Raw genomic sequence first — 27,583 nt, 5'->3', positions numbered from 1 at the left:
AGATGTATATTAGCGGGGACAAAGGGCACCCCTGTCGGGTCCCATTGTTAATACGGAAAGGGTCAGAAAGAGAGCCATTGATCCTAATCTGTGCCCTAGGACAAGCATACAAGGCCATTATACGCGAAAGCATAGAAGGGCCAAGACCAACACCAGACAGGACCCCACGCAAGAAGCCCCAGTCCACCCGATCAAAAGCCTTTTCAGCATCTAAAGATAGCAAAACCGCCGGGATGTTATGGGTCTGAACATGATTAATAATTGAGAAAGTCTTCAGGGTGTTATCCCTGGCTTCCCGCAAGGGGACAAACCCAACCTGATCGGGATGGACTAGGGCTCCCAGATGCGGCGCCAATCTCAGCGCCATCAGCTTTGCAAACAACTTGGCGTCCGTGTTAAGCAGAGAGATCGGACGATAGCTAGGGCACAGATTAGGATCCTTTCCCTCCTTGGGAATTACAGTAATATATGCTAAGTGGAATGTGGAAGGGAGGGGAGAATCTACCGAGATTACGTTAAAGACCTCAAGCAATTTGGGGGATAATTCCGCCTGGAGGGTTTTATAAAATTTTTCCGTGTACCCATCAGGGCCCGGACTCTTCCCAGTCGGCAGGCCACCGATTGCAGCGTTCAGCTCCTCCATTGTAAAAGGACGCTCCAGGTCCTCTAAGACCTCAGAGGGCAGGCGCGGGAGCGCAGTCTGCCGAAGAAACATATCAGCAGAGTCCACTGTGGCGTTCGGAGACTTAGGGAGAGAATATAAACCCATATAATATTCCCTAAATGCGGCCAAGATATCAGACGTCACATGCGTTATTTCCCCATTAGAGCGTTTCACAGAGGCAATATGCATAGCCGCCCTCTTATCACGCAGGGCTCTCGCCAGCATCCGCCCAGACTTATTACCCCACTCATAAAACATACTAGAGCAGACCTGACGGAATCTGTTCTGTTTGCGGTCTAGCAGGGTTCGTATGTCTTGCCTCGTCCTCACAAGAGCCCGGTGAGTGTCCTCGTCCAGGGAATTTTTATGCCTGAGCTCCAAGTCATGTAACTCAGTAAGGAGCCTTTTCAGCTTAGATGCTGCATCCCTTTTCAGCCTTGCCCCATGCTTGATCAAAACTCCCCTCAGCACACACTTCAACGCCTCCCACTGTATTTGAGGGGTACAAGCGTCAGCAGCATGGTCAGCGTTAAAGTGGTGTACAGAGGATTTAAGCTCAGCCAGGCAGGCAACATCATGCAATAACGACTCATTAAGCCGCCAAGTAAAAGCACGGGGAGCATCAGCGGGAAAGGCCAGGACACAGTGAACTGGAGCATGGTCCGAATACACTATATTCCCAATAGACGCTGACACGACACGTGGGAGGATGTGATGACTGGTGAACACATAATCTAAGCGACTATATACATTATGCACATGCGAGTAAAATGAATAATCACGATCCCCCGGGTGCAGGAGACGCCAAGCATCAGATAACTGCATAGAATGAAGGGCCCTGCGAATTTTGTGCAATTTATTATAGGACAGAGAGGAGCGCCCAGAGGATGTATCTAACAGAGGATTTAATGCAACATTAAAGTTGCCACAGAGAATAATATGGCCTTGGGCGAAGATCGTGAGTTCGTCAATGATTTTAGCTAGACACGTGTGTTGACCCTGGTTGGGGAGGTATACTGTGGCCACAGTAAACAGCTGGCCCCTGATAGTACAACGAACAAATAGATACCGGGCTTCCGCGTCAACACACGTGTCCAACACCTCACAACGCAGGGACTTGTGAAATAGGATCGCAACCCCCTTTGTTTTCGCTACGGCATTACTGCTATGATACCAAGTGGGATAGTATCTATTACGAAAATTAGGAATTTTGTCTTTCAAAAAATGAGTTTCTTGTAGGCACAATATCTGAGTCCTCAGCTTGTGCATGGTGTACAGGATTTGGGATCTCTTCTCGGGCTTATTAAATCCCTGAACGTTCAGGGACGATATTTTAAGTGACGCCATCACAGTACCTCACGCACAAGAGGAGGGCGTCCGAACGTACAGGAAAGACCACACCGGCAAGAAGAGTAAGTAGAGCAAGGAAAAAATAAAAATCAAAAGTAAAGAGAGAGAAAGAGAAACAAAAACAGCATCGCCATGATAGAGGCGGCAATCCAACTAGTAGAGCAATCCATGATTGCAAGAAACCAATGGTGGACAAACAACCATTACCTATTGGGGGGTAAGGTAACATATGAACAGTAATAGGACCAACAGTAGGGGGATCCGCTAATCGGACCTTCTATCTTAGCAATCTTCTAAAACAGAATATGGAGGGGAAAACTAAGAAACAATAGTAAACTGCAATTATATACGGGGCATAGTGATAAACACATCTTATGCAACCAGAGACAGGCCTTAGGAGGCTAGGCCGAATGCCTAGAAATCATTTCACCCAACCCTGCGGGTGACAGCTCAGTGCTCGGAATCAGATCTGGAATCCTGTCTGGGACGTCGTCGAGGTCGTTGCTGTCTCGGAGACATACAGGATCGGCTTCCCGAGGGGCCACCAGCAGCAGCAGGCAGTGCATAGGGGTCGCTCAGTATGGCCTCCCAATCTGGCAATTCGATCCCGGGTAAGTCCAATGCTCGTAGGAAGGCAGGCAAATCAGGGGCATGCCGGAGAGTCACAGTCTTACCCGCCTGGGTAACAATGAGGGCAAAGGGAAACCCCCAGCGGTAGGGGATGTTTCTAGATTGCAGCATTCCCAGCAGTGGCTTCAGAGAGGCACGAAGCCGCAGGGTCCGCCTGGACAGATCCGGGAACAGCTTCAATTTTGCACCATCAAAGTCAATCTCTGACATGGACCTAGCCTTCAGCATGATGCTCTCTTTAATAGCATAGTAATGCACCCTGCAGATCACATCTCTTGGCTTAGTCGGATCCGGGCTTTGTGGGCGCAGGGCCCGGTGGGCTCGATCTATTTCGATATGAGATTGAGGAGGTCTTCCAAGCAAAGAATTGAAGATATCCATCAAAGTAGGAATGAGGTCAGGCGTGCGTGTCGCCTCTGGTAGGCCCCGGATTCTAATATTGTTCCTCCTATTCCTATTTTCTAGATCATCCAGGTGAGATGACAGGTTCTGCTGCTGCAGCGTATGGGAGGAAAGGGTGTCTTGTACTTGCGACATCGTCTGTTGCATAGAAGTTTTAAATGCCTCCAAGTCCAACACCTTAGATTGTAGGGAAGCAATATCAGTTTGCACCACCCCTAAGTCCTGCCGCCACGCGGCTTTGAGATCAGAGGACAACAGCTCCAGATCTGCCTTAGTTGGGAGAAAGGCAAGGAGAGCCTGCAGCTCCGGGTGACCCTGCAAGATGGTGGCCGCAGCAGCCTGAGGCAGGGGCCCCCCAGGTGGAGGAGCAGCAGAAGACGCTACAGCATGCGACATAGTAGGGGCACAGTCAGGTTGTGAATAAAGCAGGGGTGATAGCGCAGGTGTAGAAGACAAAGAGGAGATATCAGGCCTTGTGGCCATATGTGGCGATGGAGATGGCGGCACTGTCTTAGCCGCAAGCAATTGCGTGGGTGACCGGGAGCAGGAGGTGACCACGTGATCCCGAGGGAGAGTAGCCGCCGGCACTATATTGTCCCCCAATATCAGATGCGGAGGGTCACCAGAAGCAGGCCCAGAACCGCAGTACTGCCTCAGAATGCCTGCTTGTGGAGCTGCAGCAGGCCCCACACACGTGGCACCACACACCAAGATGGCGCCTCCCGCCGGCTCCTCACCCCTCAGCAGCGCCCTCCGCTTCGGGCAGTCCCTTCCACTGCCGGGGGAAGGGGATACCGGGTCCCCGAGTCCGTCCCGCACCTCCGCTCCGACTCCCGCGGCCTCTCCCGGATACGCTCCGGACACCGGGCGGCACTCCTCCTCTGCAACAAGTGACGCCCCCTCACCTCCGTCCGGCCGCTGGTCCCGGTAAGCGTCACGGCGGTCCCCTCGCTGCACCGGGATCACCGCACCTCCCCCACAGGCCTGCTCCGCTGACTGTGCTGACGCCTGGCGGGTTCGCCGCGTGACACGCTGCGGCAGTGGAAGGGAAGATGGCGCCGGCGGGCAGCGCTGGTCTCCTCTCTCCTCCGGGAGTCCCGACAGCGGGGCGAAATAGTTAAATATCGGGGTCCCCTGTGGTCTGGGTGGTGCAGGAGCTTTGCCGGACCTCCTGTTCTTCCTCAGCCCCATAAGAACCGGGTGTTTTCCCCTCAAAAACTGCGGTCCTGAGCGGAGCTCCTCTCACATGCGTCCGGCTCCCAGCATGGCTAGACACGCCCCCCCAACCCCATCTCTTTAAAATTTTTTTGTCATGTGTTGTATTTTAGTTTTATTATTCCTTTTATAGAAGACCTGTAGTCAATCACCCCAAAATGAGATGTTACTATCATAAAATAGCTTAGGGTGTCTTTATTACACGCCATTTTATAGTTTCTTAGTACACCCTCCCATTCTTGGGATATGTGGGTTTATAGTGTCTTTGAAAATTAGTAGTAAGTAGTCAGAACTTAGAACTTAATTTTGTTATGGAAGTGAATATCAGGTGATAGGGTGATTATACAGTCAGGAGGCGTGAATGTTTTACATTGATGGAGCATCTTTGCCTACTCAAAGCAGTGGGAGCTTGGAAAAAAAGGAATGCCTGGAGAGGAACATGACACATTACACCAAAATCAGCATCAAAATTCACACAGCAACTGCCTCATTTATTTTAAGGTCTTTTTATTCAGTGCGTTTTTTGCCCCTGTTAGCGCCCCTGGAGACCAATACATCCTTTCGATTTCAGTATAGTAAGTTGTATGTACTGTATGGCTCTTAAACTAAGTGAGACTCCTGTAAAGGGGAAGGAATTGATAGAGTATTACCCCCTCCTCTAGAGACTTACTAGGAAGATGTCTGCAGAGCATAATGTATTTGTTTATAGTGTTGCAATTCCTTGCATTACATAGTATCCAGCAGCACAATAACCGTGTTATTTAAAGGGGTTGTCCGGCGCTAAAAAATTATTCACAGAATAACACACATTACAAAGTTATGCAAGTTTGTAATGTATGTTATGTCTGTGAATGGCCCCCTTCCCCGTGTCCCACCACCCCCACCCGTGTACCCGGAAGTGTGGTGCGCTATACTCACCTGTGACGTGCCGACCACGGTCTCCGATCCTCAGCAGTGACGTCTTCTTCGGGCGGCCGGCGGATCTTCCCGAGTGCCGGCCGCCCTCTGCAGCGTCATCCGAAGCTCAGCCGCGATTGGCTGAGCATAACTGCTCAGCCAATCGCAGCTGAGCAGCAGATGACGTGGCCGCGTCATCAGCCGCTCAGCCGCGATTGGCTGAGCACAGTTATGCTCAGCCAATCGCGGCTGAGCTTCGGATGACGCTGCAGAGGGCGGCCGGCACTCGGGAAGATCCGCCGGCCTCCCGAAGAAGACGTCACTGCTGAGGATCGGAGACCGTGGTCGGCACGTGACAGGTATGTATAGCGCACCACACTTCCTGGTACATGGGTGGGGGTGGTGGGACACGGGGAAGGGGGCCATTCACAGACATAACATACATTACAAACTTGTATAACTTTGTAATGTGTGTTATTCTGTGAATAATTTTTTAGCGCCGGACAACCCCTTTAAGGGAATCTGTCACTAGGTTTATGGTGCCCTATCTGAGGTCTGCATAATCTGGTGATAGAGATACTGAACAGAATGATGTATCACCTACATTGTTTTGTGCAGATGTTCTCCTGATATCCAGTAGAGTGAGCGCTTGGCCGCGTCACTCCTATCACTCATCAGGTGCTGATTGATGGCTGTCAGCCAGTACAAAGTATAGGCAGAAAGCTGTCAATCCACATCCGGTGGACATAGGCGGTGGTACCATGTGGATATCTGTGTGCATCTATTAGGGAGGACTGGTTTTCTGTGCTGTGCAGCAATTCTGAAGATATCCTCACTTATATTGAGGACACAAAGCATAGAAGTCTTTACATCATTCTGCTTATTGTCTCTGTCACTAGGTTATCCTACTTAAAGGGGTAGTGCGGCGCTAAACAATTATTCACAGAATAACACACATTACAAAGTTATAAAACTTTGTAATGTATGTTATGTCTGTGAATGGCCCCCTTCCCCGTGTCCCACCACCCCCACCCGTGTACCCCGAAGTGTGGTGCGCTATACATACCTGTCACGTGCCGACTCGTCTCCGATCTTCAGTCTGCGATGTCGTCTTCGGATGGCCCGGCCGAATCCCTCCGAGCGCCCTGAGTGCTGCCCGCCCTCTTAAGCGTCATCAGATGTTCAGCCGCGATTGGCTGAGCACAGTTATGCTCAGCCAATTGCGGCTGAGCAGCCAATGATGCGGCAGAGGGCGGCCGGCACTCAGGACGCTCAGAGGGATTCGGCCGGGCCGTCCGAAGACGACATCGCAGACTGAAGATCGGAGACGAGTCGGCACGTGACAGGTATGTATAGCGCACCACACTTCCGGGTACACGGGTGGGGGTGGTGGGACACGGGGAAGGGGGCCATTCACAGACATAACATACATTACAAAGTTTTATAACTTTGTAATGTGTGTTATTCTGTGAATAATTGTTTACCGCCGCACTACCCCTTTAACCTAGTGACAGATTCTCTTTAAATAAAGGGGTGGTTGTTGTCCAAGATAAATGAAGACAAATTTTCGTCCTGTTATGGTTCTAAAATAACAAAATACATTTTACTTAACTGTCCTGGGCTTGCTAAGTCCAGTGAGACCGCTCCAGTCCTCACCACTAGTTCCGTATACTGCCCTTTAAACCATTCTTTACTCTGATGTCATTCTGCACACACTACAGACTGTCTCTAAGGACTCGAAGTGGTGGTGCTGGACTCGAAGCAGAAGACATGTGAGTATAGTTGTATTTTGTTATTCTAGAAACCTAGCAGGCTGTATGTTTAAAGGGGTTGGCCACTTTATAGTTAAATAGTTCAGTGTACAGTATTAGTAGGAGTGCTCACTGCACTTACTGACAGCAGCTCCCTGTGCACCTCAGAGCTAAAATCAGACTCTCCTCTTCCAGGCTATGCTGTTCTGCTCTGTGGTGTTTTGGTCCATAAGATTGCTGACATGGGAGCATGTGACCATGCCTCGCCCCCATTGTCCACCACTGAGCCTGTATATGTCTATGGAGGACACAGGGGACAGGGCATGGTCACATGCTCCTCCATGTCGGCCATTTTATGGACAGAAACAAAACAGAGCAGGGCAGCCCTGCCTGGAGGAGGGGAGTCTGATTTTAGCTCTATGAGGTACACAGGGAGCTGCTGTCAGTATAAACAGTGAGTACACTTACTGATACTGTATTCTGACATATTTTACTATAAAGTGGCCAACCCCTTTAAATGTACTCAGAGAGACTCTTTAATTTGCCCAGCCTCTAATGATGGGAAGATGATACTTCTCATTCTGGTAATGTATCTACAGCAATGAACAGTAAAAATAATCCTATCTATCTATCTATCTATCTATCTATCTATCTATCTATCTATCTATCTATCTATCGTATGCATGTGTGTTTTGTTTTTAGGACATTCATAATATAAATTCAATATCAGATCATTTTCAGAATAACATTATAATCACTCATTGTGAACTTGTAGGTCACAAGATTGCATGCAACCCAATGTATTGCTATAAAGTTTGGCTGTAGTATGATGGTGGTTGAAATGTATAATTAGTACTACAAAAAAACTGCAGTGTAGTGTCAGCCTAAATACAGTGCTTGTATAGTTTGGGAAAGATAATTTACACTGGTGTTGCATTGTTTTGGTGGCACCAGATGGACAACTTGGCTGAAAATGAGTACATCTTATAGAATTGTAAAAGGTTGTGTGAAGACTTTCCTCTTAGAAGAGTATCATTTTTATACATAGAAGCTGATTAGTGAATACTGATTATTGAAATTGTATTAATTCATTTTAGGTTTTTGAGACAAAGAATAGCAGTGGTATATTTGATTCCAGCTTACATCTGAAAGCCCAAGTCGATCAACTCACTGGTAGAAACGATGAGTTAAGGCAAGAGCTGAAAGGATCAAGGAAAGAAGCTGCAAATCTTTCAAATTTATTGGCTAAGGCTAATGAGAAGGTATGTGCATGTGTACACAGAACTCTTAAAGAGTAACTGTCATGTTTTTTTTTATTGCAGAAATCAGTAGTATAAGCGATTTTAAGAAACTCTGTAATAGGTTTCATCAGCCAAAAAAGCCTCTTTCTGTACTCAAGAAGCAATCTTCCTGCCTCCCCCCCCTGACTTCTTATCTGTGCATTATCAGGCAAACACGTCTTTATTACAGAGAAGCCAGTGAAGACGGGCTCTGCTCTCTCCATTCTATTCTTATGGAGGGGGGAGGGGCCGTGGGAGATGAGGGAGCAGGAAGAGGTGACATGAAGGTCAGCTGTTTGTAGACTGTCTGGCCACCTAAAACGATAAATTCAGGTGTCAGAAAGGTTAGTGCTTATCTATGAACTTACTGAGAGAAGATTGCAGGGTGTTGTGCAGGACTGCTCCGTGCTCAGTCACTCCTAACAGCCCCTCCCCTCTCCATAGCCACATAATGGAGACAGAAATCCTGCTTCATTTGGTGTGAGGGGGGAGGATGGGAAATTGCTTTTTCAGTACAGAAGGAAACTCTTTTAGTACATAAAACCTATTACAGAGTTCCTTAAAATCGCGTGTACTGTTGATATTTAATGTTTTCAGAAAAATGACCCTGAAATGACAGTTACGCTTTAAGTTACGCTTGTTTTGTTTAATGGGACAGTTGGGTCTTTCTTATGGTACCCAAGTGGAGTCCGTCATGTTTTATTTTTCTGTGTTGTTTTCTGTGTTGTTTCACAACATTCTGTGTTGTAGCTAGTTTAACAGATTTGTACAAGTGCCAATGGGAACCCACCCTTACATTCAATGCAAGTAAGCAGAAAACCCTTTTTTTTTTTTTTAATTATCCATCTTTTTAACCTTCTGGAGCAGAGCTGTTTTGCAGCCTGACATATTAAAAGCTCACATGTAAAGGATCTCAAGAATATATTATTTGTAGTCTAAAATAGTCTTTTCTGTGTATTTAATATTTGTATTACTTTAAAGGGGTATCCCTATCTGGGCTTGTTATCTCCTATTATTGGGATAGGAGAAAACGATCTGCAGCCAGCCCTCCATTAATTCTTTATGCTCCAGACAGCCTTACTGGACACAGGATTACACTACAAACAGCACAGGAACTGCACTGAGGAGGAAGGTAGGAGACATACCTTCATCCTCGGTTCCCCTGTGCATACCTGCCATCATACAAAACATTCAATATGTCTCAGAGACCTAATAAAACAAAGTAGATTCCAACAGCACCTTAGCGAGAAGTCTGAAGTAAGTCTGGAAGGATGCATGTTGGTTGATTAATAATCCCAAAAACTGGTATCAGAGCATCAAATTAAAAGGAATACAACAGCTTCCGTGGAATGTGAAAAAAGTGTCAAACTATTAATGCATCAGCAAGCATAGAAGCAGCAATATTTTAACCGTGAAAGGTCTTTGTCAAGCGTTTGACAAAGACCATTCATGGTTGAAATACGGTTCAGGGAAGAAAAAGAGTGCTGCACCTCACACCTATGGCTTATACTAGTACCTCTCGGCTGCATAAGAAACATCAGAATTCTGTATATGAATTGATCAAGCCACACTGCCCCATGTACCTCGTCCAGGTATCTGATACCATGGTTGAAACTCTGCTGCTTCTATGCTTGTTGATGCAAAGTTTTGTTGTCACAATTCACAGATGCTGTTGAACTCTTCTTTACTTTTGATGTCACAGAGACATGTCAGAAATTTGGATCGGTTGTGGTTCAAATGTTTACATGGTGACCGATCAACACATTTCTCTCCTGGCTTTGTGGTATGTGACCAGACACATGTGACAAGTCAAAAGTTTTGTATAATGATTGGTACACTTAAACATACTTTACAATATGACACCACCACTCACTTTTCAGAACTTGTATAGCTTACAACCTGGCTAGAGAATTTTGTTTTCCAAAAAGATGTGTTTTTTTGGCTGTAATGTTTCATATTCTTTCCCAGATTTCACACCTTGAAAATGAAGCCATTCTTCTTCGTCAGTCAGAAGGGGCAAACATTGTGTTTAAAGCTATAAACCTTCCAGAAGGAATGTCTTTATCCAGCACCAATCTTATCAATTCTTTGAACGAGTATCTCTTACATCTTCTGCAGGTATTCTAAAACTGTAACTAAACCTGCCTTATCATTGTCTTTTTAAAGGAATCTGTCTCTAGCACAACCACTCACCCCTGATTGATAGCTTTCTACTTACATTTTTCATGATATAGAATAGCTGTACACATGTATGTCAATATTAAGGGTATATTTCAGGTCTAGTAACTTTTTTTTCTTTTTTTAAGGAAAAATGTTCTGCTGACATATTGTTGATATGTGTTGAAAGATCATATTGGTAATATTTGTGAGCTTTAGGTCTGTTTTAAATGTGTATAGAAGAGCCCGGCACTCACCAATGGATTTGCTAATTTATTGAAGTGCAGTAAGCATCAATATTACAGGCAGTACACGTTTCGGCCAAACATGGCCTTCATCAGCTTAGTCTACTACTTCTATATACCTGTTGCTGGACCTTTCCACCTTGTGCACCACCCCACTGTTGGAGTGCTGTCCTCTCTACTTTCTATGTTTTAAATGTGTGTGATACATACATTTTAGGGCTGGGTTCACACTATGTATATTTCAGGCTGTATTTGGTCCTCATGTCAGGTCCTCATAGCAACCAAAACCAGGAGTGGATTGAAAACACAGAAAGGATCTGTTCACACAATGTTGAAATTGAGTGGATGGCCGCCATATAACAGTAAATAACGGCCATTATTTCAATACCACAGCCGTTGTTTTAAAATAACAGCAAATATTTGCCATTAAATGGCGGCCATCCACTCAATTACAACATTATGTGAACAGAGCCTTTCTGTGTTTTCAATCCACTCCTGGTTTTGGTTGCTATACAGCCTCACAAATACAGCCTCAAATATACATAGTGTGAACCCAGCCTAAATGTGCATAATACATAAATACATCTTAGGAATCTGTAATGCTTTCAGCTAAAGTCATTAGAGCCAAAGTTGGGTTAGGATATGTAGCCATAATGCGGATGCATACATGCAGCCATATTAGGCTAATCTCATATCAGCCTAAAGTAGTTGTCTAATGATTGTGATTAATTTTAAAAGTGACCATATAAACACATCCTACAAATTTCCAGCACTTGCATGAGCACTTATGGTAGATTTACTCACTCTACTTGGTTTAAGGCCCTAATCCACGGAAAGATTATCGTCGGTACTAGGCCGATAATCGCCCCGTGGAATAGAAGGCAGCAATCAGCCGACATCATTCATGTCGGCTGATCGTTGCAGACGTTTGTTTTTCAACATGTTGAGATACAAACGACTCATACAGCAACGATCTGCTGCCGTTACCCCGTGGCATAGGAGCGGCGGCAGCAGACCACTGCTGTATGCTATAGGCTGCCCGGACGATCTAGCGATCACCGGGCAGCTCCCTGCGGCCCCCTCTGGACTCACCCGTTCGCTTCAGTCGTGGAAAATAGCGACTGCAATGAGCGGGGAATGAGGAACAAATGAGAGCTGGCAGCGCTCGTTTGCTCTTCTCCGTCGGCCTGTGAAATAGGCACTTTACTCCTGTAGCCCCCACCCCAATCTTGCTACTTTATGCTTCTTGATTCGAGGGCAGGATTCACACTGCTCCCATGTGACTGCATAGCCCATTCAATATGTCCAATAACACAAGTTAGCATACGATACAAAGTGATGCATGTTATAATAAAGTTGAATAATATTTATGCAGGAGATGCGTATGTTGTTCTTCAGATGGTGTAATCTGCCCATAAAGTAAAAAAAAAAAAAAAAGTATGTTAGTTGAGCGCAGGACAGCAATAAGGGGCAAGCAATGAGTGTCAATCTAACTGATAGGCACTCCTTTGCTGAGCCACCACAAGGCTCATTCAAAACGATAGCTGGATTAAAGCAAATGTGTATGGCCGAATACCCCCTCCGAACCCCTGGTACCGTTTGTTAGCTTTTCTCAAAACATACCTTCTTTTATTCTGGCAGTGCTGTCAAAGGGCTGGGCCTAGGCCTTTTAAAGATGACTATCCAACCAAGGGGTATGTCAACAAAAAAGAAAGGTGGGGAGAGAGGCGCTGCAGGCCTAGGGCAAAGATGATCTAGGCCCCACCCTTTTGACACTGCACCGTCGGAATAAAATATATATTTTTTTAACCTGAATAAGGGAAGCCTGGGACCAGGCATGCATTGAGAAAAGCTAACGGTACTGGGGATTCAGGGGTGGTGTTTAGTGTTACAGATTTGCTCTAAATTGCTCAAATTTATCGCTGTCAGCCGCAAATCCCCTGTTTACACAAGGCAATGTGTTGCCAATAGTGATAATTTAGATGTCTTCACAAAAAAAAAAAACTGAGTTTTTGCTTGTCCGTCAGCTGATCTCTGGCCCATTTTACATGATAAAAGGCGTTACTGCACAACAGGAGAGAAAGCAGAACTAGTTTGCTGGTCCTGCAATCCTGGTCCTGCTTTCTAGTATCTCTGGGCTTAGATTACACTGCAGCTCCTTTCACGTTAGGGTGGGTTCACACTGAGGAATTCTCACAGAAAAATTCCGCCGATTTCCGTTGCCTGTATGCACTCACGGCCGTCTGACTCATGTGAGCGCGTTCTAGCGATGGAATTCGGCAGAATTTATCCGAGAGAGTTCCTCAGTGTGAACCCACCCTAAAGGAGGAAAAAAGGTTGAAGAAGCGCACACTGAGGACAGGGGAGAGTAATCTGAGTGTGAGCAACCACCTTACAGCTAATTGTCCTGTGAGTGATCCATTGGTTATGCATTTACACACAGCTTTTCACCCATGTATTTAAAAAAATGCATGTATCAAATATTTCCAAGAATAGAGGTTATTCACAGGGTTCACCTATGGTTACACAACTCATTCAGAGCAATAACTGTTTCTAGACTAAAGAGGCAGAGAAGTGCAATGTAATTTGGTTTTTGCCTGCTATATGTAATCGCTGAGTGTTTCCATTCACACACAGTAAGTACTGTATATGAAATGGTAACATGAACTTTTAGTTTTATAATGGTTAACCTTTAGCAAAGTGGGAAAGAAGCCCAAAACAGCATGATTTTTTTAATATGCTTTACAGACTGTTATGCACCATCAGGGAAGATATTACATAATAAATACCATAGATGGTACTTTTACAGTAGTCAATATCTGTGCACGCTACTAAGTTACTTTTGAGTTAACATCTTGATACATCTTTTGTATTTCATTCCAGGAAGTAGAGTCTAAAGAAAAGTCTAATGTGAAATTGGAGGAAACGCTAGAAGAATACAAGAGAAAATTTGCAGTGATGCGTCACCAGCAAGGGCTTATCTACAAGGAATATCAGATGTAAATGGAATATAAAACATCATATTACACATAATTTAATGCCACATTATATGTATGTTGAACATTTCAGGGAGATTGATCATTGAGCGCTCTGGTATACACCAAGGAAAAGGTGCAGATTTTTTCACAAACCTTATGGTGTGAATAAAATTCTGCACCCTTTCTCTGACATAAGCCTTGCTCTCCTCATGGGCATGACAAGGCTGAGCAGGTGTAGATTTCTGCGGCTGCTGTGGGCTATGCTCCTCTTATGCTGTGTTTGCACTGACAATTTTATCTGACAGATATTTGAAGCCAAAGCCAGGAATGAATTTGAAAAGAGGAGAAATTCCTGTCTTCTGTTTATAGTCTGTTCGTGGCTTTGGCTTCAAAAATCTGTCAGATAAATCTGTCTGTGTAAACACATTATTAATAAATCTTGCCGATTGAATGGGGGCAGGGCTTTATTTAAGACTGGCATACAGGTATACTGATCTTGATAAATTCCTCTCTTCATGTGTACCATCGTAGCAACATTTAACCCCTTCCCTCAAAAGTCAGTAAATGTACTGACCTGCTTCAGATGTTCACTGTTTACACAGACAGTGACCGGTAGCTGCAACTAAACTTTCAGCTGATAGCTGACATTTTAGAGTAATTGCAACTGAACCCCCAAAGAGGGTCCAGCATCAGCAATTGCCGGCATTGGTGGATCAGTAACGGTAATTGGTGTTGTAAAAAACACATAGGATTACATTGGAATCTCTGGAAAGAAAATGCTAATTTTTACTTTCTCGCTCGTATCATTGGGGGACACAGACACAGTGGGTATAGGCTGGTGACACTAGGAGGCGACACAAAGCAAAGAAAAAAGTGTTGGCTCCTCCCACCAGGCTATACCCCGGCTGCAGGCACTGAGCTAATCAGTTTTAGCTTAGTGTCCGTAGGAGGCAGACACTCCTGCAGTTACTGCAGCTTTCTGCCTTTTATTATTTTAGTTAGTTATTTTACTTTTTTCTCCCTTTTAGGTGGGATAACATAGACAAGCATGTCTCCCTGTTTCCCCAACAAGCAGGGTGAGCAGCAGAGCGCTGCCAGTACCCCTAGCTCCATGAAGAAAAGTGGTATCATGAGTCTGGAGCGGGCTCCTAAGTCCCACCAGCCCAAGGTTCACCCAGACTGCTGGAAGTGCTCCCCCCATACCAGCAAACCCCTCCAGGTGAGTGGAACGCTGAAGGGGTGACCCTGCTGGTCTTACCGGGGAGTTGGAGAGGAGCAAGAGGGTGAGTATATGGTACTAGGTGAGTATTTCCCTCCTTCCCTGGGAACTGCTGTTATCCCCCCTAGGGCTTGCCCCCACGCCTTCCCGCCATGTCACCTCCATATCCCGCGGGATCTCACTCCTCCCATCCTCCCCGGGTTCACCCTCCTCTCACCCCGGGATCACCCTCCTCTTTATTCCCCCTAAGGGCTTACGTAAAAACCGGGCATAGCTGTAGCCCTTCTCCTCTTCTCCCTCGCCTGATAAGTCACATGGCACTGGGTTCTCCTTACAGACACATGTAGCCGTGTGCTGCCCGCCAGACACCCCCCGCAAGTAACACACCAGCAACAACACTAGCACCACTAACAACCCGCCCGCCGCCGCCAACAGGTCTTCCGGGCGGCAGGCAACATTGGAGGTGGGGGCAGGGCTCTGACACTGTGGACAGTCCGGTCGGGTCATACTGTGCTCCAGGGCCCCTGCATACTAAGAGCCGCGTTCCTGGAGCTCTCCTCGCGACCGCGCCGCAGCGCCGGTCACATCTTCCATCAGCCCCCGGCTTTATGGCCTTACAAGGCCTCTCTTCTAGGGGGTGTGTTTTCTTCACAGCAACCAATAGCGGAGCAGCGCGCCTTATCTGCTGTCTGCTATTGGCGCTGCTGTCTCTGTCTTTCTCCCATGCGGGCTACAGTTCTCTCTGCAGCCCTCTCGGAACAGTTCATGCGCCCCCTGCTGGCCTTTAGAGGCTCTGCGCCTCCTACACTGTTAATAATAGTGCCTCTCTCTCCAGCGCCCTCTAGGGTTAAAATGAGATTACTACAGCACCCATATCTTTCTATAACAATCTTTTATGGAGGTTGTATAAAAGATTGTCAGCAGAACAAGACCACTTGGTCCATCCAGTCCGCCTTTTTCAGTATTTCCTTTCTTCTATCTTGGGATAGACATGTTTAGCCACAGGCAGCTTTCATTTCAATTATTATACCTCCTATAGTTCATGAATATTGTGTTGCAGGCGTACCCTTTTGCCTCTTGAAGGGTGGCAACCTTTCACAGGGATACATGGCACTGCCTGTTGCTCGTCATATTACTCCTGCGGGTGAAGCAGCCATACCTCCTGTCATGTTACTGACCATTGCTACATCAGCAGTCGCATGGCACTGGACGTCACTACATCAGCCAGTCACACGGCACTGACTATCGCCACCTCAGCAGTCACGTGGCACTGGCCATCGTTGCATCAGCAGTCACATGGCACTGGCCATCGCTACATCAGCCAGTCACATGGCACTGTCTATCGCCACCTCAGCAGTCACGTGGCACTGGCCATCGTTGCATCAGCAGTCACATGGCACTGGCTATCGCTACATCAGCCAGTCACATGGCACTGTCTATCGCCACCTCAGCAGTCACGTGGCACTGGCCATCGTTACATCAGCTGTCACATGGAACTGACTATCGCCTCCTCCGTGGTCACATGGCACTGGCCATCGCTACCTCTGCAGTCACATGGCACTGACTATCGCCACCTCTGCAGTCACATGGTACTGGCCATCACTACCTCTGCAGTCACATGGCAATGGCCATCACTATGTCTGCAGTCACATGGCAGTGGCCATTGTTACATCAGCTAGTCATATGGCAATGACTATCGCTATCTCAGCAGTCACATGGCAGTGACCATTGCTACATCAGCAGTCGTATTACTCCCTTCCACAGGTGAAGTGGTCGTGTCTCAGCGATGCCATCCTGCCTGTCATATGACACTGACTATTGCTACATCAGCGGTCTCATGCCACTGACTATTGTTACATCAGCAGTCACTTGAGACGCTCTGTCGCTACATCGACAGTCTTATTACTCCCTTCCACAGGTGAAGTAGTTGTGCCTTAGCGATACTATCCTGTCTGTCACATGCCACTTGACTATTGCTACATCAGCGCTCACATGCCACTTGGCTATTGCTACATCAGCGTCACTTGAAACGATATAACGCTACGCTTTATAGCGTTCAAAAGAAAAGTGTAGAAGTCGGCTGTGCATACACAGCCAGAGCTGCCCGGAATCTCAGGCCTTATTGGCCTGTCCCTATGGATGCCATCTATCCTCCAGTCCCCCCACAATTGAGTGGTACCGTGCTGGTAGCATTCCTTCTTTTACAGGGAAAGGTTCACTTTCTTGTGACCTGTAGACTGCTTGCTTTCACGCATATATGTGGGAGTCCCAGCCAGTGTGCAGTGGACCTGATCATCTCCTTCCTTGTCAGGGGATGTTTAACCCATGTGCATCCAGTACACATTTAGGTATTCTTTCATGGTACACACTCTTGTTTTTAACTCTACTTCAATTCAGGTCTTCGGACTATGCGATTATTGCTCTATTTCCTGAAAGGATACATACAACTGGACGTTCTTTCTGTTTGGTCCCTTTAGCCTCTGTTGCTGCAGGTGTTTTTGATGGTTCCACTGGGGACTTGCCTACTTTGCTCCACTTCTCTTTGCATGATATTCTCCTCTTTTGGAGGCTAGGACCCTATGTTCTGAAGCCTTAGCTATCTTTTAGCCTTACTTCTCCCAACACAAATGTTGACCCCTATTTTGTCCTGCTCTGCTAGAGGTCACGTTTCTTTATGAAATGTGCATCTGCAGTGGAACCCCTCCAAGTCCTCTGTTCTGACAGAATACGTAAGGGAGTGTCTTCTACTGCAGACAACCTCAGACCCTGCATCTCTCGGTGACCGCTCCTTCGGTGCTTCTCCTCAGCTTTGGTAAGCCTTGTTCTAAAAGGGTGCTGTCTATAGGTCAGGTCTTCTAGCTGATCCATATCTCTTACAGTCGACTTGAGCCATAGCATAACATTGGAAGCTTCCACCAGGATGTTGTCTCCTAGGCGGGCTAGCCCTGTAATCATCCCAGACTCTTACGCCACTCGTCTTCCTACTGGTGAGATAATATTTCCGGCCATATGTACTTGCCCTCCTGTCTCTGTGATAACCAGCCTTTGTGTTCTCAGTTCCACTGTCTGCTTCTTCCGGTTATTCATCTGTCCCACTAAGTCCAGTCTCTGGGCCTTTGTGATATACACTGTTCTCTAGTACATCATACCTGCTGACAGGACCCTTCCTCAGGGGACATTCTTGTTAGTTTCCCTGGATTCCCCAGGTTTTGCAGGGATCTGCCTTACTTTGCCTTTCATCACTGTCTCGGTTACCTGCCTGGACTCGGGTGTTACTCGATGTTTACACTCTTGTCTTGGCCCATGGACTGATAGAGGTCTTTGGGATAATCTATCTCCTATGTTACCACAGTCCTGCATGCGTCTCTGCCACTCTTTGGCTTGTCCAGTGGTTGTTTCTTCAGCCCACGATCACTACCCAGCATCTACCAGACCCCCACACATTCGCAATGTATTTGTTCTGTCTCTGGGTACATTGAGACGGTGTACAAGCCTTCCAAGGGCTTCTTCCTGCTTACATTCAGGTGTGACCTGTCGCTTCGTCGTTTCTCCCTACATCTTATACTGTACGTGGGTTTTTCCTTTTATCTTCCCATGTTCCTTATGACTCCAGCCTAGGTCTGGGTCAGGCAGTTATCCCTTTCCTTGCGCCTTCTTCTTTATCTCTCTGGCTTTTTGGATACATGGCTTCTTTTGTTGCTTGTCTCCTACTTTTTTCCATAGAATGGCCTATGTGTCATAGGTCCCCTACGCCTAGGTGCCCTCAACCGTTTCTTGATCTCTGCACCCCTTACTCTGGTCGTAGGTGCAGCCTTTCCATCGATGTGGCTTCCTGATCACCATTCTCTGCAGGTTGCAGTATGTTAGCCGGTTGATTGTGCAATGTCTATTTGTTCCCACCCTTGGGGACTGCTTTAGGACATCCCACTGTGTCTGTGTCCCCCAATGATACGAGCGAGAAAATAGGATTTTGTGAGTACTCACCGTAAAATCCTTTTCTCGTCGAAGTTCATTGGAGGACACAGCTCCCCACCCAATTCTCATTTTTCTGGGCCTTGACTGTTTACAGGCTCTGCTGGCTGGTTCCCTTTCCTCCCGGTTATGGACCATCAGCCGTTCTGTTTCTAACTGTGTTGTGTACCTTCTGTTGGCTTCTCCTGGCTGCTCCTACTGCTTTTGTACAAACTGATTAGCTCAGTGCCTGCAGGTGGGGTATAGCCTGGTGGGAGGAGCCAACACTTTTTTCTTTGCTTAGTGTCGTCTCCTAGTGGCACCAGCCTATACCCACTGTGTCTGTGTCCCCCAATGAACTTCGACGAGAAAAGGATTTTACGGTGAGTACTCACAGAATCCTTTTTAGCACTCTTACTTTGCAGTTATTCTTGTGAAATGCCCAAAGGGTTAAATAACTGTATGAATGTAAATTTAAATACTTGAAAGGGTGAAGATTTCAAAATGGGTTGAAATGTGTGGGTTTTTAGTATACAGGCCTCTAAAATATACTCCAAAACTGAACTGGTGCCTAAAGAATTTCTGAGTTTGAAATTTTCACGGACATTTTGGAAATTGTAAATAAGTAAAAGCATGTTCACCAAATGCTTTTAAAATAACATAAACATGTTATAGATATGAATTAATAAACAATAAATGTAGTATTACTATTTTCCTTATTGACAGAGACTTTCAAATGTAGAGAAATGTAGAAGAATCTTGGAATCAGAAGGATTGGTAAAAGTATTCCCAAGTTATTGATGAATAAATTGACACAGGTCATATTCATAAAATTTGCCTTGGTCCTTAAGGGGTTCTTCCTGAATGGCCCCTTTAAGTTCATGTCTTTGATGGAAAAGTTCATTGTGAAAGTCTGAACATGTAAGCTCGTACAGTAAAAATAATTTTTTTGTGTGTATGTTCACATTTGTGTAGGGAAAGGGAATCTTGGCAAGTCGACATAAAAAGACTGAAGGAGGAAATTTCTAAATTGGAAAGTGAAAAAGAACAGGACATTGTCCAAATAAAGGAATATGTGGTAAGTCTTGTCTACATCTGTCAGTGTTTTACAAAGTATGTAAACAGTGAAGACAGAGGTCCGGGCACTCACCGATCTTCAGGAATCTTTATTGAGGCACAGTATACATCAGGGAAGGGAGGACAGGTGGAGGTGCGGGCGTACGCTACCCCAGGACAGCTGTTTCACGGCTGATTGCCGCTTCCTCAAGCTAGGGTTTTACAAAGTATATTTGTAGTATTTATATAGCATACTTTCATTATGTTAGCACGCTGTTGGAGTTTGCATAGCAAAAAGATGCAATCTCTTCTCATAAAATAAAAAATAAAAAACACATGCAAAGCTTGGCAGACGTGTACAGTATAGAATCACACTGAAATGTCAATAACAACAGCAGAGAGATCAATTATGATAAAAGGTATGTTTTATGCCTAACATCTGTACCAAAGTGTAAAATATATTTGTGGGTGCCACAAATGCATTGCTGTTTACACCTCTTCTTCATCACATGTGAATCTCTCTCCTGTTATGACTTCTTTTAGGGTAATAGTTTGATGGGGCAAGATTAGCACTATAGAGAGGATGTTTTACCACCTCAAAATAATTTTTTGGGAGAGTGTGGATAGTATGGGCAGCAGTGTGTGTGTGTGTGTGTGTGTATATATATATATATATATATATATATATATATACATACATACACTCACCGGCCACTTTATTAGGTACACCTGTCCAACTGCACGTTACCACTTAATTTCTAATCAGCCAATCACATGGCGGCAACTCAGTGCATTTAGGCATATAGACATGGTCAAGACAATCTCCTGCAGTTCAAACCGAGCATCAGTATGGGGAAGAAAGGTGATTTAAGTGCCTTTGAACGCGGCATGGTTGTTGGTGCCAGAAGGGCTGGTCTGAGTATTTCAGAAACTGCTGATCTACTGGGATTTTCATGCACAACCATCTCTAGGGTTTACAGAGAATGGTCCGAAAAAGAAAAAACATCAAGTGAGCGGTAGTTCTGTGGGCGGAAATGCCTTGTTGATGCCAGAGGTCAGAGGAGAATGGGCAGACTGGCTCGAGCTGATAGAAAGGCCACAGTGACTCAAATAGCCAACCGTTACAACCAAGGTAGGCAGAAGAGCATCTCTGAACGCACAGTACGGCGAACTTTGAGGCAGATGGGCTACAGCAGCAGAAGACCACACTGGGTGCCACTCCTTTCAGCTAAGAACAGGAAACTGAGGCTACAATTTGCACAAGCTCATCGAAATTGGAGAGTAGAAGATTGGAAAAACGTTGCCTGGTCTGATGAGTCTCGATTTCTGCTGCGACATTCGGATGGTAGGGTCAGAATTTGGCGTCAACAACATGAAAGCATGGATCCATCCTGCCTTGTATCAATGGTTCAGGCTGGTGGTGGTGGTGTCATGGTGTGGGGAATATTTTCTTGGCACTCTTTGGGCCCCTTGGTACCAATTGAGCATCGTTGCAACGCCACAGCCTACCTGAGTCTTGTTGCTGACCATGTCCATCCTTTTATGACCACAATGTACCCAACATCTGATGGCTACTTTCAGCAGGATAATGCGCCATGTCATAAAGCTAGAATCATCTCAGACTGGTTTCTTGAACATGACAATGAGTTCACTGTACTCAAATGGCCTCCACAGTCACCAGATCTCAATCCAATAGAGCATCTTTGGGATGTGGTGGAACGGGAGATTCGCATCATGGATGTGCAGCCAACAAATCTGCGGCAACTGTGTGATGCCATCATGTCAATATGGACCAAAATCTCTGAGGAATGCTTCCAGCACCTTGTTGTATCTATGCCACGAAGAATTGAGGCAGTTCTGAAGGCAAAAAGGGGTCCAACCCGTTACTAGCCTGGTGTACCTAATAAAGTGGCCGGTGAGTGTGTGTATATATATAATATATATATACATTTTTTTTGTGTATTTTTTGTGTATTTTTGTGTATAATGTACATTTTAGAGGAACATTTCTAAATAAAGCTAGAAAAATAAACAGCTATTGAGTCCTCTCTCTATCCAGGCATATCTTTAAAGGTGGTGTTGTCATTTTTACAGTGCCTAGTTGTGTCTCCGAAAAATCTGTTGTAAAAATTGTTGGTTGTTAAATCTTTTGTCTGATAATGATGATACTTTGCACTGCAGAACTTGGTAGAAGCTCTGAAGATGGAGCCAAATGAAGTTAAAAAACTTCTGTCAGAAAACTCCAGAAAAATGACTGTTCTACGAGTGAATGAGAAGTCACTGACCAGGAGGTACACCACATTATTGGAAATGGAACAACACCTGCGCAAAGAAAACGACAGACTGAGGATTGAAATTTCTGATATGGAGGCTGCAGTGGGAGAAAGAATTGGCTATCTACAGAGATATAAGGTAATAGAGGAAATTCCTATTCTTTTAGATGATTTTTGTTCAAAGCCCTAAATGAATATGGGTTTCTCTCTTACATTGAACAAGTTTAGCCTTGAATTTTTAAGGCACACATATAGTAATGATTTCTATCTTTGTCTCCATTTAATGGTGATATATACTAACTTTTATATCAAGTCTAGCGTAAGGCTAATTTGGTTACATTACTGTCATTATATTTTGGTCACTAGTATTTGGCATCTTCACTCTATTTTACCACTTTACAAACATCTCTGTCTACTTTCCCTATGCCAAGCAGCAATGTGGATACAGAATTACTCCTGTGCTGCCTCCTATACACTTTATACACACTATAAACAACATCCTGCAATCCTACCTTACTTTGGCAAACCTTCAGATGTTCCCAGACCATTTCTGAGCAGTCTGACCTGTGAATTTAGCAGTTTCTGTGGTCAGAAACAGTCTCCACAGGCTTTTTCTCAGCACTTCCTGCTCACTTGCCACCCCCCCCCCCTTTCCCCAAAATAGGCCTGTATGGGCAGTGCTAGGCCACATTCACACATTATGTACATACAGTCCTGAAACAGTTAAAGCTGTGGGCTACTGTACTGACACAGCCGTGTCCGTACTGAAACAAGGAGCTTTAAGTGTTTAGGAGCTCAATGCAGCATATTGAATTATAAAGTAGGGAGTTCCGCCAGTTCAGTCCGTGCTATACAGGCTGCCAACAGACCGCATGTGGAGAACATGGAATGCAGCCTAAGCCTGTGCTCATTCTGCTGTTGATGGCTTTCCATTAGTGATGAACAGTTAAGAAGTGAGGGGGGAACAGAGAGAACGCAGCCTTGTGAGTGCAGAAGGAAGCTCTTTTGACTATTAAAATGTATTACAGTCTTTCCCTTATTGCTTGTACCGAACTTTGATTTCTGTTTGAAATTACAATGACATTTTAAAGGATAGCAGTGTTTTTATAAAATGAATGACTTATATACATTTTGATGGTTCTTGGCATCCCTTAAAATAAGTCTGCCAGCTGTAGTTCAGGTTCTAAACTTCTGACACTCTTAGATAACAGATAAGTCAAGGAGATACTTAGTACAATTCCTATGCCTGCATGATTGTCAGTCAGCTGGAAACTGAATACACTTGGGTGCGGAAATCATCCTTATCCGGTGCTGGCACCTCCCTTTGCAATTGCTGACTAGTGGCGTCCCAGGAATTGCTTGATTGGAGACAAGTCCGGGGATGTTGCAGGCCATGATAGTGTGTTTAGATTGTGCAAGCTGCTCACAGTCATACAAGCAACATCACTGGCTATCATTGTGTCTAAGCAAAAGAGAGACTCATCATCGAACAGCCTTAGAGGGTGGAGGTGTGAGTTTAACAGAACTACTGTAGGTGAACATCTAGTCAAATGGTGGACCGCGATTCTAACGCGGACCGCGGAGGCCAGCTGTCCGGGCCCATGCTGCAGTTCAGTATACCTGTATACTGAGCTATGCTGCTCCCCTCATAACGAGCGCTCATAGTTACCGTGCAGGAGCAGCACTTCGGCTCCCTCCCTGTCAGTCATTCTTGTGGCCGCAGCGGTCACAAGAGGCCGCTATGTCCTGTCTCTGGTTTTGGCGCTCAAGTGACGTCACTGGAGATCGGCTGCTTGTGACTGCTGCCGTGCGGCCACAGGAGGGGAAGAGAAGAGGAGAAGCCCGGACTTTTTTTATGTTATATGCTATGTGGGAGGTTGAGCACAGGGGGGCTATATAACTGGGGGAGCACACAGCAGGGGTGCTATATACTACTGGGGGAGCGCAGGAGGACTATTTACTACTGGGGGAGCACACAGGGGGGCTATACACTACTGGGGTGCACAAAGCGGGGGCTATATAATACTGGGGAGAGCACAGGCGGGCTATATACTACTGGGGGAGAGCACAGAGGGCTATATACTACTGGGGAGCGCACAGGAGCCTATATACTAGGGGAGAGCACAGGGCGGCTATATACTACTTAGGAGCACAAAGTGAGGGGCTATATACTACTGGAGGAACAAAAAGCGGGGGTCTATATAATACTTGGGGAGCACATAAGGGTGTATATACTACTGTAGGAGCGCATAGGGGCTATATACTACTGGGGGAGCACACAGGGGAGCTATATACTACTGGAGGAGAGCACAGGGGGGCTATATCCTACTAGGGAAGCACACAGGGGGACTATATACTACTGGGGGAGAGCACGGGGGCTTTATACTACTGAGGAGCACAGAACGGGGGTCTATATACTACTGGGGGAGCACACAGTGGGGGGCTCTACTACTGGGGAACTCAAAACGGGGGTCTATATACTACTGGGGGAATGCACAGGGGTGCTATATACTACTGGGGGAGTGCACAGGTGGACTATATACTACTGGGGGAGCGCACAGGAGACTACATACTACTGGGGGGAGCACACGGAGGGCTATATACAACTGGGGGAGTGCACAGGGGGCTATATACTACTAGTGGAGCGCACAGGGGGGCTATATACTACTGGGGGAGCGCACAGGGAGCTATATACTGGGGAAGTGCACAGGGGGGCTATATACTACTGGGGGAGCGCACAGGGCTCTATATACTACTAGGAGAGTGCACAGTGGTCTATATACGACTGGGGGAGCAACAGGGGGGCTAAATACCACTAGGGGAGCACAACACATTTACTAATGATGTTCAGTTCGGACCTTCAACTGATAATAGACCCCGGTAGGTGGACCTTTACTAAAAGTTGTTGAGTACCCCTGGTCTAGTTCATATCCCAGTGTCATGCAAGTGCTTTTTTATGGTTTGTGTAGACACAGATTGGCACCCAAGGCTTCAAATACTCACAGTATAGAATGGATCACTACATGTCGTTCTTCTAGTAGGCTATCTCTTGCTGTCATTCCAGTTCATTGTTGGCATCCCACCCCCTGGGACATGCAATGTAAAACAGTATTGACACCTTGGCCTATATACGTAGCAATCTACTGGAGTAATAAACTAAGGTTTTTCTCTTCAAGGATTCAGTCCCCCTCAGTTTACCTAAAGTAGCCATATAACTGGCATGTCTACAAACAGGAGCCATCACTAGATATGAGTGAACTTGCCGGATTTCTGGTCCGTATGAACCAGAAATCTCGGCGTCTGATTCCCGCTGTCTGCTCGCTCTGTGCAGCGGGTGGATACAGCGTAAAGAACGCCTAGAAAACTGGGATACAGCCAATGCCAATGGCTGTATCCCAGTTTTCCAGGCGCTCCTTACGCTGTATCCACCCGCTGCACGGAGCGAGCAGACAGCGGGAAACAGACGCCGAGATTTCTGTTTCTTACGAACCAGAAATCCGGCAATTTCGCTCATCTCTAGCTGTCACACAATCATACTGTGCTGATCTGATCTGAGCTTTCATCTTACTTTTATACTAGTAAACCCACAGATTACAATTAGATTACAAATGAAAATATAATAATTTGCAGATCTTAGTGACCCTTGATTCCTCCTCAGTTTGCATAACCTTATGGCATGTGTTTCTTGGGTTGCTGTTTTACTGTTAATGGATGTATTAGGCAGTTGTCAAAACCACAACCACAGATCAAATACTGACATGATCTCTGTCCTGGTGTATGCTTATGTTAATAGTAGGCAGGTCTGTCAATCACAGAGTGCTAATGGTTAGCAGAAAATGCCCTAAATTGAACCTTTTAAATGTGTAATTGTGTGATCCCTGTCACTGGAACTTTTTTTTTTACAAAAAAAGTATGACGTGTATAAATATGCCTATTTATTTTATCATATATGAATTTAATGGTGGATTTAATAACTTTTCTCTCACTTTTGAAGGATATTGCTGCTTTTAAAGTGGCTTCTTTACAAAAAGCCTTAGATGACAGCATTCCTTTATCGGAGCTAGAGACCGCCAACAAACAATATAATGATCTTACTGCCAAGTACAGGGACATGCTGCAGAAGGATAATTTGCTTGTACAGAGGACGGCCAACCTAGAGCACTTAGAGGTATAGTATATAAATGTACAGTTGAAAATATGTTTCTGAAGTAAAAGAATGTTGAATTCTTTGAAAACCTTGACATTATAATTTCCTTGAACACATTTAAGAAACTTTTCAAAAGTCTTATTGTCAAATTATATGTAAAGTGTTGTTCATTGTATTTAATATCACATTGAAGTGTTTCTCCAGTTAAAATAAAACTTAAAAAACCTTTTAGTCCCCTTAAACCAGGGATGGGGAAACGTCGGCCCTCCAGCTGTTGCAAAACTACAATTCCCATCATGCCTGAACAGCCAAAGGCTGTTTTGCCACATCTGTAGGGCTAAAGGATAAAAGAAAAAATGTTAATGACTGTTATAGCAGACCAATCCTAAAGGATCTGTCATATCCATTATGGATACTACAAAATGGTTGTCATGATGATTGTGAGAGCAAAATATACTGTATGATCAAATCTGCTAAAAAATTTTTTTATCTTTTAGAAACTTCACTAACAAAAAAGTAGACCCCAATTAAAGGAGTTATCCAGGATTAGAAAAGTTGCTTTAGGCCATGTTCACATGGTGTAAGACACCGGCCGTTCTGTGACTCAGTCGGTGTCAGAGAAGATCATCCTGGCCGGTACTGAAGTAGGCATCCGTGTGCGCCTGCATCCCAATACCACCGCTGCATACAATGGAGCCGCACGCTCCATTGTGTGAACTGACAGGTTCTCTGCAGCCGCTATTCAATGAATAGCAGCCGCAGATAACTGACATGTCAGTTTTTTGCACCACCACTAGCGATCCCGGCCAGAGCATATACTATGTGTATGCACTCTGGCTGGGGTTCCATTAATTCACATACAACGTTTGTGTTGTATAAATCACGGCCGGTGTTGCAAATTGCAACAACGGCTGTGATGTCTACAACACATACATTATGTGAACATAGCCTTATTGTGAAACAGCGCCACCCCTGTGGTGCTCAGGTTGTGTGGTATTACAGTTCAGCTCTATTCACTTTAGAGAACTGAGATGCAAAACCACATACAAGGTGAGGACAAAAGTAGTGCTATTTTTGCAAGACTGTCCATGTTTTTCTAAGCCTGAATAACCCATTCTAAGCAAATCTGGGGTCCCCAAACTACGGCCCGCGGGCCACATGCGGCCCCCCAAAGCCTGTTATCCGGCCCCTGCCGCACTTCCGGAAGGGACAACTCTTTTATTGGTGGTCAGTGAGAAGACTGCTCTCACTGAGCACCAATAAAAGAGTTCCCCCTTCCGGATCACGGCAGCCCCTGCCCCACATCCACACTGCTGGCAACATCCCTGCCGAAGGGATCCCCCAGCAGGTACAGCGACGTCATCACTGC

General features: G+C 45.6%; 1 protein-coding gene across 3 annotated transcripts in view; it reads left to right on the top strand.

Annotated features, from left to right (window-relative positions):
- CEP290 (centrosomal protein 290) overlaps positions 1-27,583 on the top strand; it is a 175,895-nt gene that overhangs the window by 48,841 nt on the left and 99,471 nt on the right. For all 3 annotated transcript variants that reach the window (XM_069974121.1, XM_069974113.1, XM_069974129.1), the window contains exons 20-25: positions 8,007-8,171; positions 10,158-10,307; positions 13,475-13,590; positions 19,715-19,817; positions 21,976-22,206; positions 26,062-26,235. In XM_069974121.1, coding sequence (XP_069830222.1) covers positions 8,007-8,171; positions 10,158-10,307; positions 13,475-13,590; positions 19,715-19,817; positions 21,976-22,206; positions 26,062-26,235 — 939 coding nt within the window. The remainder of the gene's footprint in view (positions 1-8,006; positions 8,172-10,157; positions 10,308-13,474; positions 13,591-19,714; positions 19,818-21,975; positions 22,207-26,061; positions 26,236-27,583) is intronic.

This window comes from Dendropsophus ebraccatus, chromosome 1 (genome assembly GCF_027789765.1).
Source record: "Dendropsophus ebraccatus isolate aDenEbr1 chromosome 1, aDenEbr1.pat, whole genome shotgun sequence".
In the NCBI taxonomy this organism is placed as follows: Eukaryota; Metazoa; Chordata; class Amphibia; order Anura; family Hylidae; genus Dendropsophus; species Dendropsophus ebraccatus.
The sequence above is the reverse complement of the archived record's forward strand: the minus strand, read 5'-3'. Positions and strand labels throughout refer to the sequence as shown.